The following is a 14,298-nucleotide window of genomic DNA, read 5'->3' as shown; positions in this document are numbered from 1 at the left end:
TGCTTTTTCCCATCTCTCTTTGCCCCTCTGATGAACCTTTAACTTTTTCTGTATATTTTTCTATTCCTCCCAGAGAGCTCCTTCCCCTTCCTCTCGGCAGGGTTTGTAAAGTTTATTTTTCCTCTTTATATCAGTTTTAATTTGTTTGTTGAACTATTTTGGGTCTGGTCTGAGCTGATTAGTTTTGGGTCTGTGTTTCCTGGGCCCAGCTTGCTGTATTCTGGCTCCATATTGTAAAATTGCAATCTTGTTTTTCTGATTTTGGTTCTGAACTGCTACTGCAGGCCTGAAAGTGTTAATCTTCAGCCAAAGTGAGTCATAAAAGTGAAACTAACATTGTCACTCCCTGCACGGACTGTTTATAAGAGTTTCACTTCCTGCTCTGGCTCCTCGCTCTCTCTGGTGCTGTGTGAAAACTCTTCAGGTGCTGTAGCAATGGAGCCCGGAGCTTTAGAGGCTGAATTAACCTGTGCTGTGTGTCTCCACGTGTACCAGGATCCTGTGGCATTAGCCTGTCTGCACAGTTTCTGTTTGAAATGTATTGAGGGAGTTTGGGCCCAGGCAGCAGGCCCAGGAGGCTTTGAGTGTCCTCAGTGTCGCCGGAAATTCAACCCCAGGCCCAGACTGGAGAGAAACTTCACGCTGTGTAATATAGTGGAAAAATACAACCGCTCACAGCCTGCTGCTGATTCAGCCGGTGTCATGTGTGATAACTGCATCGAGAATCCAACCCCAGCTGTGAAGACGTGTCTGAAATGTGAAACATCTTTTTGCTCCCTTCATTTAAAGCCACATTTACTGAAAGAGGCCTACAAAGATCACACCCTAATCGAACCCGTGACTGACCTTACAGAGAGACAGTGTCCGGAACATAAGAAGATCCTTGAATTCTACTGTAAAGATGATGGAGAGTGTGTGTGTGCTTCCTGTACAATAATAGGGAAACATAAACCCCACACACTGCTGAGCCTAGATCAGGCACACGCTGCAATTAAGGTGAGTGACACAATTCCCGATATTAAATACAGTGAGCGAGAGTTTTCCTTTATTTAATTATTCGTTCCTGGGAATTGGGCATCGCTGGCAAGGCCAGCATTTATTGCCCATCCCTAGTTGCCCTCGAGAAGGTGGTGGTGAGCCACCTTCTTGAACCGCTGCAGTCCGTGTGGTGAAGGTACTCCCATAGTGCTGTTAGTGGGGGAGTTCCAGGATTCTGATCCAGCGACGATGAAGGAACGGCGATACATTCCCAAGTCAGGTGGGACAGGACATACCCACTGGCTGCAGACAGTGCTGCTTTAGCCCAGTGTTTTTTGTTGCCCTGGGTCTGGGTGTTTGTTTTCTGTCAGTCAGATCTGCTCCCTCCCCTTTCTCTTACAGTCTGTCTGAGAGAGCAGGGTGGGCACTGGGAGGGGTGTGAGAGTGGCCCCGGGTGACTGCCCCTCACCCACACTCAGCCCCTCCTGGGGAGGGCACTGTAGAGCTCAGTAATTCACTGTGTGGGCACCTGTGGGAACTGGCACTCCATGGCATAGGGCTGGAGAGCAGAGCATGTTGTGGCCCTGTGTAACGCTGGGGGATCCTGCCCTCTGAGCAGCAGGGAGAGGACCATCACCGGTGGGGGAGTGAGGGACACCCACAGGGGGAGACTCAGGGGCTGGGTGGAGAAACTGTTCCTCACAACAAGAGGGAATTGCTGTTTGAGAAATGCTGGTGTGTCTGAGTCTGTCTCCCTTTCCCCGCGGCTGATTGCTGGAAATGGAGGAGCTGAGTCGGTGTGAAAATGCAGCACACGGTGTGTCACTGAGAAGAAGCCGGTGTGTGTGAGCTCACTCAGTTTATACAGGGCACGAGCCTCTTTACTGAGAGACACAGAAGGCAATATTCCTGCTCAGGGCCCAGACACTGAGGCCCCGAGATTCACGGGAAGGCAGGGAGGGAGCAGGGGGCCTGCCAGTGACCGGGAAACATGGAAATTCCGGGAACACGGGGGTCCGGCTGAATTTAACAGCACGACCTCATTAGAATTGTTTGACACTGTTTCCCTTCCAGCAGCGGAGCCACACGGCGAGGCTGAGCACTGCCGACGGGAAATCCTGCGGGACAAGGCAGGAGCCGGGGAACGCTGGGGACGGGGAATCAAAGATCAGGGCTTGTGGAGTGGGAGGGTGGGGGTGGGCTCGGAGCACAGCGGAGAGATTGTGGGGGGTGGGGGTGGAGGGAGCTGCCGGGAGAGAGATTGATGGCAGGGGAGAGAGAGAGGGCGGGGGAGAGAGAGATGGTGGGAGAGAGAGATGGCGGGGGAGAGAGATGGAGGAGGAGAGAGATGGAGGAGGAGAGAGAGATGGTGGGGGAGAGAGATGGCGGGGGAGAGAGAGATGGCAGGGAGAGAGATGGTGGGGGAGAGAGATGGAGAAGGAGAAAGATGGTGGAGGAGAGATATTCACCGAGGGGCATGACGCTGCCCAACATGCCAGCGACCAATAAGGTCAAGTGTCAACTCCGGGAATATATCTGAAAGAGGGAATATATGCTCTTGGTTAAAATCTGACAGCAGTGATTGTTTAGGTTGCAAGCATAAAATATCCATAATCGTTGTCTAAATCAGTGCTACAATCTCACTAAATGACTTAATTTATAGAATAATGGGGGAACAATTGGGTGGCGCCCCCTTTGGAGCACTAACTTCGCCGGGTCATTCATTTTAGCCCCTCAAAAAAGTTATCGCCCCCGCGCCGGAAATGGAACGGTAACGTGTAGGGTGTTTTGGTTTGGGTTATTTGTCTGGTCAGTCAGTCGTGTGCCTGAGCTGCCCCAGCCCCGTGCGGTTCGAATCGCTTCCCCCTTTTAGTTCTGAGCACCGGACTTATTTACGAGTAGCGTTATAGACAAACGAGACCAGTGGTTCGGTGCAAAGAAAACCAAAGTTTATTAAAATAGAGAAACAATTACTATACAGAGAAAATCACTATGGATGCAACACAATTACACTTAGCGGGGGAGGAGAAACGGACATATCGAGGGAAAATTACTAAAATGACACTTTAGCAATTCCCCTTAACTCCCACCCTTTACACCTATCTAGGTTGTCTTGTGATGGGCCAGAAAATTGATGCTTACCAGTCTAGGATATTGAAACGCTTGCTCCGTGCCCTGTTGCCTGTCGATGCTTTTAGGTTTTCACCGCCCCAAAGCAGAGATACCCCAGTAATTCAAACGTAGCTGCGGGTGTCCTACTTCCCTGGATGGGCTCTTCGTCGACGATCCTCTCGCTGGGTTGATAATACGGCAGGGCACTGGAGGCGAGGCGAGAGAGAGAGAGAGATGGCTTCCCGAGGGTTTAGTTATTCCCTTCCTGGTAGCCCTTATCTCCCGCCAGATCAGCTTATTTTCTGTCTGACCTGAACGTGTTGAAGCTCATACAAAGGGTACCGATCTGGGCCCATCGACCTGAATGGCCGGTTAATCGGTTTTAAACGTCTTATCAGTGTTCCCCGTTGTCCAACTGGTTTCGTGATGGGGCCATTCCAGTTTGAATGCCCCGTTGATCATTTGCAAACAGTGTTGATGTTCTCTAACGAAGGTCTGAATGCAGCTAAGCTTGTCCCATTACATATTGAATAGGCCTTGCTTGCTCTTGATTGCTTGTGCAAACAACCTTGATGGGTTTTAATCAGAGGCCCGAATGCCACTGGGTTTGCTTCTCATGCATAAATGCAGAAGGTCTGTCTGCATTCTAATTTCTGGAAAATTCCTTCTTTGTCAGTCCAAACTGAAACTTACAGGCCTTGGCCATGAGGTTGACTGCAGCCATCTTGTTGAGCCCTGGAGCCCTGGATTTTAAACTCAGTCCAACCAGGGTTTTTTTTTAAGCCAAAAGTAAATCTTCGGGGGAGACATGAAATTTGCGCATCCTTTCAGTCCCCCCTAGGATACTGAAACTTGCTTGAATTGTGCAATCAAGGTGAGCAAATTTCTAACTCCCCACAAACAACCTTCCCCTATATTTATCTATCCATAATCCCTCGACACATACATTCCCCTTACTTAGAGAAAACCGCAGTGCACGACAGGCATCTGTCGATAGAAACAATTACTATAGAGTCATAGAGTCATAGAGTCATAGAGATTTACAGCACAGAAAGAGGCCCTTCGGCCCATTGTGTCTGCGCCGCCCATCCATCCCTGTCCAGTCTAATCCCATTTTCCAGCATTTGGTCCATAGCCTTGTATGCAATGGCATTTCAAGTGCTCATCCAAATGCTTCTTGAATGTTGTGAGGGTTCCTGCCTCTACCACCCTTTCAGGCATTGAATTCCACATTCCAACCACCCTCTGGGTGAAAAAGTTCCTCCTCAAATCCCCTCTAAATCTCCTGCCCCTTACCCTGAATCTATGCCCCCTTGTTATTGACCCCCCCACTAAGGGGAAAAGTTCCTCTTTATCTACCCTATCTATGCCCCTCATCATTTTGTACACCTCAATCAGGTCCCCCCTCAGCCTTCTCTGCTCCAAGGAAAACAACCCCAGCCTGTCCAGCCTGTTACAATAGTCCAAGCACGGAGGCGTCCAACACCCTGCACTACTTGGGAATCATAAAACTTTATTACAACACATAACCTTTAATAAAAATCAACATCAGGCCAAAACCATATTTATTAAAAATAATGAATGGAAGGAACGAGCTTTATTAAAAATAACAAACGGATCTGCCATCACTCGGCAGTGATATGACACAAAGCTCACACGGGTGTTTCTTCTTCCACCCGGGCATACCGGTCCTTCCACAACCTTTTTGCTTTAAATTCTACCTCGGGACCCTTTCTCCTACACTGGACACAAACCAGGTAGAGGACGATCCCTAGCTGACAGACTACTAAAACGTGGGATGCCATTCGAATCCAGGAGGGGACCACTATACTCTCAAAAACGTCCCACCAGGGCGGGGTCGTAATATGTAAAATGTCGGCCCCTATCTGTACAGTCTTCTGTTCCAAAGTGTAGAAGTGCTTTTGCGATACTAGAACGGCTTTTAATAATTTGGTAAGGTGCTCTGGGAGAGGGGGAATCGGGTAACCGAAGTGGGCGACATATTTACCATTAATCTGGGTCTGCAGCTCGATGTCATCTAAACTGTTGATGACCGAGGACCCCGTGTTAAAACCAGTTAAAATGTCATTAAAAACACCCCTTCTTTGCTTCCCAACCCCGTCCCAAATCTCGTAGTGAGTATACAATGCAGTCTTATTGACCTCTGAAAAGTCAAATTCACGGAATTTTCAAAACATGTCTGCTAATAGGGCTTGATACACTTTTGCAGTCTCTGCGGGGCACCACGCGGGTAAGTGTACCTCATTGAGGTTTAAAATCACAGAGGCCACCGCGTAATGCACCCCTTGGTACAGCACCTGGTCTGTGGGTACTAGCACCAGGCCATTCCCTGGTCCCTTGGTGGTGGCGGGGCATCCTTCTGCTACTGTCCGTGATGTCGGGGTCATGGGCAGGGGCCGTCGGGGGCGGGTCACTAGTTCAGTGGCATTAACCGAGATTGGGGAGTACGGGATCGCGCATGCAGCCAGGCGGGGCTCCCAGTCCATCCCCCTCCCATTATTTTGCCACTGACTGCGGAAAATGATGGAAATGTCTGTGGGGCAGACTTTCTCTGATCCCCACATACAGACGTAGATCCCCTGATCCAGTTCCCTCCATTTATCCCAGCACACACTTAACCCTCCCTGGGTCCCTGTAATGGTCCTGTGAGTGTCATTCCCTAACCTTTCCCACTCTACCCTGGGGTTCCCCATGTCTTTGCTTAACTTTCTGAGCCACCACCACCTATCCAGGGGAACATTCCCTTTACACGTCAAACATATTCTTTTGCCCACGGTGGCGCTAATCCTTGGGGTGACGATTCGTATCATCGGGCACTGGAGGGAGGCCTCCCCATACGTGAAGCCGGTCTCGCCAGAATACTGGGTTGAATTGGATCCCAGCCATCCTGGCCAGCTCCCCTCGTGGACATAGGAGATGATTTCATCCGCCTCCCGTAGACCACTTCCATCGTGTGCTAGGGGCGCGCTCTTCCCCGAGCATCCGAAGATATGATGGTCCTCGACATCGCCCCTTCTCGCGAGGCTCAGCCCGAACAGGGCGAGCAGGATTATGCCTCTGCACATTTCGAAATTCTGAAAAAGACATAAAAGCACCTAGCCAGGTTCCCTGGAGGCTCCCTGGCTCGGGGGAAGTGTGATCGGGCCCCGCGACTTCGGCTCACGTAGACAGCACTCTGGAATGGTTCCATACTTAAAACTTATAGACTACCGGTTCCTTACATAGGATTAAATTAAAACACCCTAACTTAACCTTATCATATTACTTAAAATTATACTACCTAAACTATATACAACCGCTGCCCGTCTCCAGGCGGCCAGCCTAATCCCTGTTTGGGCTGCTGCAGGCTGCTCCCTGTGGCGCGGCTGCACTGATCTCCACTTCTGGTCCCTCGCAGCTTATGGCTGCTGGCTGGGGACCTCTGTCTTTCGGCTTCTCTCTGACCCGGGAGGCCGCCCTTTTTAACTGAAGAGCCGGTGACCATAATTTTCTGTGCTGGGGTGGCCGAGGAGACCTCCTAGGGAGTGCTACCAGTGGGGCTACCCTGACGAGCGGAGCCTTGGCTTGGGTCACAGTCCTCGCTGGCTGGGGGCCTTTTCCCTCGGGGCCCCTCCCCTCCCAAACCTGAACTGGGGATGGGCAACCCCTCGCCACCAGCTGCCGGTGGCTGAGGGTCTTCCCCTCCAGGTTCAAAACCTGGTTCGGGCTCGGGGCCATCTGATTCGGGCTCCTTCTCCTCGGGATCCCATAGGAGAGGGGGAATAGTCTGGACAAAGTGCTGGGGAACTTCTCCCTTGACGCACGCGACTGCACCTGCGTGTGCAGCCTGCGTGAGCGTACCCGCTGCGGGCTGAGGATTTCTAACCTCGGGTGGAATCCCAGCTGCCTGTTTCCCTGCCTCCGGCTTAAACAACTTACATTGATTCACATGGAAACATTTTGTGCGCCGGGGCATTTTTACTGCGTAAACCATGGGGTTGGCTTTATCGACTATGCTATAGGGTCCCATGTACAGTGGCTCTAAACTCCCTACTCGGGCGTAGTTCCTAACCATCACTTGGTCCCCTATCTCCCACTGGTGACTCTTGCTAGGCTCGAGCAGCAACCGGTTATTCCGATGCTGCTTCCCCATGCTACTTGCTGCCTGTTCATAAATCTGTTTCAGGCGCTCGAGGAGTGTTCGGGAGAATTTATCCCGATTTATCTCCCGAAGTTGCCCTTCAGTAAGAACTGGGGCTAGGACATGGGTGGGGGTCCTCATAACCCTACCGGTCATGAGTTCGTGCGGGGAATACCCTGTACCCTTGGACTGGCTGGCCCGGATCCCCATGAGGACTAGAGGCAGGACCTCCGCCCATTTTTGGGGCGAGCTCACTGTCTCCTTCCTCAACTTTTCTTTAACGGTGCGGTTCATGCGCTCCACAATCCCTGAGGACTGTGGATTGTGAGCTACGTGCCACTTCCCCTTGATGCCGAGCAGCATAAGTGTGTTCTGCATGACTTGGCCAGTGAAGTGGCTTTCCTGGTCGGACTCCACGAACTGGGGCAGTCCCCACCGCGAGAACACATCTCGCACCAAGACCCTTGCAGTCCCCAATGCTGTGGCCGTTTTGCAGGGGAAGGCTTCCACCCACTTGGAAAACACGTCTACCAGGACGAGGCAGTATTTGTAGCCTCCCTGGGCGGTGGGCTGTGGCCCGATGTAGTCGATCTCGATCGACTGCCATGGTCCCTCTACCCTCCTAACGTGTCCCATGGGCACCTTCCTTCTGTGGGGGTCGGGGTTGTTTGCAGCGCACACAAGACAGCTAGCACAGAACTCGCGGACGTCTTCCCGGAGTGCTGGCCACCATCCCGCCTGTTCCACCAGTTGCCAGGTGGTCCCAGGCCCGGGGTGTCCCACTCCCAGACCCTCATGGGCCAGTTGAAGGAACTCCCTCCGGTGTTGCTGGGGTACTACCCACTGTTCTTCTTTGAACAGCATGCCTTCCCTTATGGAGAGGGCCGCTGCGCCGTAAGGGCCTTCTACCTTCCTGCCCTCCATTACTGCACTAATGACAACTTTCAGGACAGGGTCCTGGGCTTGGATCGTTTTAAGGTCCGGGGCTAACACTACTCCTAAGCTCCCTTGGGTCCCATCCCTGCCTCTAACTGCCGCCACGGGCCCGGACTCATACGGGTCCCAGAAAGTGCCTGCATGTGCACCCTCCTTGGCCAGCATGTCGGCTTGCTGGTTACCCTGGCTGCGGGGTTCTGTGGAGGAATGGGCCTTCACTTTGTGGATGAAGACCTCGCCTTCCTCCCCCCACAGCTGCCAGGATTTTCTCCAGCAGGGGCTTTACTGTTAAGGGCCTCCCGTCGGCGGAGGTATACCCGCGACGGGACCAGATGGCCAGGTATTCCGTACACGAGTTGCAAGTGAACATGCTGTCTGAGCAAATCGTGTATGGGGTGGGGAAGATTTCGGGGTGGGTAACCACGTACACCACCGTGGACAGTTCAGCCTGTTGGGCACTCATGGTGCTGGGGAGCTTGATCGCCAGGGCAATGTTTGCCGTTGGGTCATAAACTCCACAACCCGTGAGTCGTTCGCCAGCAGATACCATGCTGGAACCGTCTACATAGATTTTGCGGCCTGACGGGTGTATCCCGGCCCATAAACCTACGATCACCTCCCATACCCCTTCTATGGAACACCGATGGGCTGTTCCAAGATATACCATATTGGCCGCGAGCTTTGGCTCGCAAAGGCCCCTCGCCTTCAGATCCATCTGCGAGAGGAGGAGGGTCCAGCACGCAATGCGTGCACTGCTGACTGTCCCATCTTTAATCCTCCCATCCAGAAGCATCTGGGTGGGCGTGTGGTGTGTGAGGAGGGTGATGGGAGAGGTGCCTGTGAAGATCAAGGATCTTTTCACAGCCCAATACATGGCCAAAAGGTGCTGTTCGCAAATTGAGTAGCTCCTCTCCACATCAGTGAGTACTCTGGAGGAGTGGACCACGGGCCTTAGCCTGCCGCGCCGCTCCTGGAGCAGCACAGCACTGAGACTATCCCCACTGGCCGCTACCTCCAAGAAGAACTCTTTCCCCCCATCTATGGCTCCTAGGGCTGGTGCGGTCTGCAAGTCTCCCTTGAGCTTGACAAATGCTGCCTGGCAACCCTCATCCCAAGACCACTCCAATCCTTTGTGTAGGAGTCGGAGCAAAGGGGCTGCTGTGGCTGCATAGTCTTCAATGAAGTCCCTGCAGTACCTCGTTAACCCTAGGAACGACCTCACACCTCTCACTGTGTTGGGGACCGGCAACTCTTGGACCGCTTCCCTCCTAGCCTTGTCTATGGCTCTCTCCCCTGCGCGGACGGTTAGGCCCAGGAATTTAACTTCCCGCTGGCCGATCTGCGTCTTTTTCAGGTTGACTTTGAACCCTTTACTCTGTAGCAGCTCCAGCAGTTCGGCGAATAGCGGGCCATGCTCCCCGACTGAGTCGGTAAACAAGAGCAGGTCATCCACATACTGCAGCAACTGGGTGGGCTGACTAAATTCCTTTAAGCTATCCACCATACACTGGTGGAAGATGCTGGGGCTGATATGGAAGCCTTGTGGCAAGCAGTTCCAAGTATACTGTTGCCCCTTAAAAGAAAAGCAAACTTATACTGGTCCTCCCTCCTCAAGGGGATGGACCAAAACCCATTTGAAATATCCAGCACCGTGAACGTGCTCGCAGATGCTGGAATATTCCCGATGAGGTCGGCCACTGCTGTCACTGTGGGGGCACATGCGGGGATATTGCTGTTGAGCACCCGATAGTCCACCGTGGCTCTCCATGAATTGTCCGGTTTTCTAACCGGCCAAAGCGGAGAGTTAACATGGGTGGCTATGGGCCTCAACACTCCCTGCTGTACTAAAGAGGACATGGCTGCCTCCATGTCAGGCTCTGCTTCTCTGGGGAAGTTATATTGCTTCTGGGGCCGGGCCATGGGGTCCCCATCTACTCTGACCTCAAACCCGGTGACCCTCCCACAGTCGTGTTTGTGCGTGGCAAACGCAGCTAGGTTAGCCTGCACGAATGCCTGAAATTCCCCCGGGGCACCGTCGACCATGAGTCCGAGGTTGTAACCTTCTTTCGGCTTCACAGTACGCAGGGTCCCCTTCCCTTCCTTGCTCGGGATGACTACTACACCTCCCTCTTTACCCGTATTGGCTCCCCAAAGGCAATGATTGCGGAGATCCACGAGGATCCCATGGCCCACGATGAAGTTGGCCCCTAGGATCCCCTTTCCTCCCTCTGCTTCCCACTTCGTCAGGATGCACGTCCACTTGGTCCGGAGCATGCCCGGGCGGATTGAAAGCGGCTTGTAGAATGCTCCCGCCTGTTCCTTACTGGTGAACCCCGCTAGACAGAGGTGAGGTGGCGGGGTTAGCTGCGTGGATCACGGTGCATGATGCTCCCGTATCCAGCAGATAAGTTCCTTTAACCTTCTCTACTTCCATCTGCACGAGCGGTCTCTTCCATCCATCATACCGGAGAGCACACAGGTAGACAGGCTGCGTGGGCTCCAGTCATTGTGGGGCGTCAAAGGGGGCCGAGGGAACCACCACACCGGTGGTGGCTGCTATTTTCCCCTGGCTGGTCAGGAAGAGAGATCGTATCAAGTCCAAGAGTGGCTCGATCGCAGCGGGAGGGATACCTGGCTCTGCCTTTTGGGCTGGGGCTGATGAATTCTTTCCCTTATCCTCCTTCCAGGGATTCTTACAATCCTTGCGCCAGTGGCCATCCTTCCCGTACCCGTAACAGTTTAACTTAGTCTGGGATGGACGGTTCCCCTCCTGGTGCCACTCTTTCTTATTCTGGCCCCCAGGTTTAACCTCATGGACTTTTTCCTTGGGTTGGGGCATCTCGATACCCCTCACATTTTTAAATGCTTTCGTGAGCTGGCGGATCACCGTTTCCTCGGTGGTCTGGGGGCTACTGGGGTCAAACCAGGCCGCAGCCTGGGCTCGGATTTGGGGCAGGCAGTTTGTCATTAGACAACAGAGCCAGTGGGTCAATTGGACTTGGTTCAGTAATGTCCGCGCTGGCATTCCCGGGCATGCGCTCCAGTAGACTGGCCACAGCCTGTCTGCGAATGCCTGCGGGGACTCCCCTGGGAGCTGTACCATTTTTTCCACCCGGGCGAACGGACTACCGTCATTGTGTTAACCCCTCGCTTCTGTGAGGAGGATCTACCCCTAACTTGGGGAATCAGGGTTCGCTGCTTTAGGAGACTAAACACGCCGGTCAGTCTATCACTTTCTCAGTAATACACAAAGTCAGAAACTGTAAAATAAGTAAAGTTTTATTAAGGTACCTGGACTTCACTCTGAGAAACCCTTTGTGTCTACACACAATTATGCCTCCCAAAGAGTGAGCCCCGAGACTCACGGGGCTACAATATTTATACATTTTCATAAATTGCAAGTCAAGTGAAAACAGAAAACTAGGCGATCACGCGCTCCACGAGTCACTTGTTTTTTACAGAGTTTTGCTTAAGTTTCACATTTAACTTTCAACAAATAGTGACCATGAGACTGCTACACTTATCTTATGTCTCCTTGAGTGTGGTTAGGGAGTAGAACATGCTGCTCCTTCTGTTCCTTCTTATCTACTTCTACTGCATTCCCATAGTCCTGCATCAGTTTTTTTACATTTAAACTTTTAACCCATGTCAACTAGTCCATCATGCCTTGCAAGGCATTTGTAAGGCAATATGTGATTTGCTTAGCTTATCATTCCCTCCTTTTATCATTACATGATAACCTCGACCTTTTTCTCTACATACTGGACAGGGTGTCAACTATTCCATACATACATTACATATTCAAAGATTATATTTTTATCATTCATAGTTTCCTCCGAACATATACACCATATATGGTTATCCGAGTCAGTCGCCATATTTCAGTTGGGAGTTAAATGCAACATACAATATAAGCATACAATCAAGCAAAGTAACCCGTTATCAATGTCCAGGGGTTGGGTCCATTCTTGTCCCATTTTATCTTAGTATTATGCCGAATCTTCGTAAATGCTATTATCTTCCTCTAATTCTTGCAGCTCTTCCATGTTAATCCTAGTCCAATCCTGTGTGACATTGACATTTCCTTGAGGCTGATTGATTATAACCATCTGCTTTTCACCTCCTGATCCACACTTAATCAGTCGGTTGATTATCACCGAGACTAGTACATATGAGACAACCAGACAAATGACCCATTCCAAGATGGTTCTAAACAGTCCTCCAAATAGTCCATCTAATAGACACAATGGTCCCCATCCACAATTTCCCATTGTGTGGTCAATGTCAACTAGTCCATCATGCCTTGCAAGGCATTTGTAAGGCAATATGTGATTTGCTTAGCTTATCAATTGAGTCCCATGGCCTCCAATATCTCGTTCCTCAAATCCTCATAATCTTTCTGCCCCTTTTTACATTAATCAGATAGGGTCTGGAGGAGATCACTCCCCAGAGAAAACAGCAGCATCTTAGCTTGCTCTGCATCATCACAGTCATTAACGCACGCTGCCTGTTCTATGCCCCTGAAATGCAGAGAGGGGTCTCCCTTTTTGGTGAGCTTGGGGATTTGACTAACCATGGCCCTGAGCTGTTGGGTGCCATGCGGCACCACAAACTGATTTTGGATGGCCCCTGGGTCCTCGTCATCAACGGGCGGGCCGTACCTCCATTGTCGGAGGGGGTACACTGGTCCTGGTCCCGGCCTATCTAGCGGGGTCTGCTGTGCTTCCCCTACCACTTCATCTTCCACCTCCTCTTGCTGCCAGAACTCCTGAAAGCTCGGAGCTATGGGTGGCGGCCGTGGGACCTCTGATTCCCTAGCCAACTTTGTTCTGGGTGCTGCCTGTGGGACGGTTCTGTTTGGGTGGCCGGTAAAGTCCAACTGGCCTGCCTTTGGGCTGATAAGGCGTATCATTCCCTTCGCCCTCGATAAGGCCATGCCCAAGCTTTCTATCTCCTCCCTACAGGGCCCGTGATCTGCCTCCTCGAACCCCCGGTCGCAGGCTAGCTTGTATGCTGCCTTTACCTCCCTTACTTTCTCCTCCTGCTCTTTTAATTTTGGGGTGAGGTCACAAATCGTGTCCTGCAGCTTTATCTCGCTGCCCCTCGCCTCTCTGACCTGGTATTCCAAGTGCTCCATCTTGCGCCTAGCGCTGGCTTTAGTTTCAGCGGTCTGGCATTCCAGACGCTCTACCTTTGCCTGGTGTACCCTTGCCATCTGCGCTCTTTCTTGGCTTAACGCCTGAAGTGCCACTAGCATTTTCTCTTCCGCTACAACCTTATCCTGCATTTCTAGGGCCAATTTCTTGAGCTTGGCAGCCTGTGCTGCTACAACACTGTCCAGCACTGGGACTTGTTTCTTATAACACATTAACCAGTCTGCCTTTCAATTGCCCTCTTATGCTGTTTACTCGCCGTCCACTGGGCAACGGCGTCTATGCGACGCTCAGCCTTTAACATAGCGCCCACCCATTTCTTGGTGATATTGACTTTTCTGCACACATAAGTGGACAACCTCTTTTCCATTGCGGTTTCTCCCTCCGCACCACTGTTTGTCATATCGCATACTGTCGCCGATCCTCCTACCTGGCTCGCCATTTCTGTAGGGGGTTTTGGTTTGGGGTTTTTTGTCTGGTCAGTCAGTCGTGTGCCTGAGCTGCCCCAGCCCTGTGCGGTTCGAATCGCTTCCCCCTTTTAGTTCTGAGCACCGGACTTATTTACGAGTAGCGATATAGACAAACGAGGCCAGTGGTTCGGTGCAAAGAAAACCAATGTTTATTAAAATAGAGAAACAATTACTATACAGAGAAAATCACTATGGATGCAACACAATTACACTTAGCGGGGGAGGAGAAACAGACACATCAAGAGAAAATGACTAAAATGACACTTTAGCAATTCCCCTTAACTCCACCCTTTACGCCTATCTAGGTTGTCTTGTGATGGGCCAGAAAATTGAGGCTCACCAGTCTAGGATGTTGAAACGCTTGCTCCGTGCCCTGTTGCCTGCCGATGCTTTTAGGTTTTCACCGCCCAAAGCAGAGATACCCCAGTAATTCAAACATAACTGCGGGTGTCCTACTTCCCTGGACGGGCTCTTCATTGACGATCCTCTCGCTGGGTTGATGATACGG

The 14,298-nt window shown here is 51.6% G+C and overlaps 1 protein-coding gene across 4 annotated transcripts in view; it reads left to right on the top strand.

Annotated features, from left to right (window-relative positions):
- Positions 1–363: 363 nt before the first annotated feature.
- LOC147114213 (E3 ubiquitin/ISG15 ligase TRIM25-like) overlaps positions 364–14,298 on the top strand; it is a 229,947-nt gene continuing 216,012 nt past the window's right edge. For 3 of the 4 annotated variants that reach the window (XM_085995876.1, XM_085995878.1, XM_085995879.1), the window contains exon 1: positions 364–996. In XM_085995876.1, the coding sequence (XP_085852002.1) occupies positions 436–996 (561 nt within the window). In that variant the 5' untranslated portion in view covers positions 364–435. The remainder of the gene's footprint in view (positions 997–14,298) is intronic. The other variant, XM_085995877.1, reaches the window with a different exon arrangement.

Source organism: Somniosus microcephalus, chromosome 8 (assembly GCF_052327205.1).
Source record: "Somniosus microcephalus isolate GS21.2 chromosome 8, FLI_Smic_1.0, whole genome shotgun sequence".
Taxonomy (NCBI): Eukaryota; Metazoa; Chordata; class Chondrichthyes; order Squaliformes; family Somniosidae; genus Somniosus; species Somniosus microcephalus.
The sequence above is the reverse complement of the archived record's forward strand: the minus strand, read 5'-3'. Positions and strand labels throughout refer to the sequence as shown.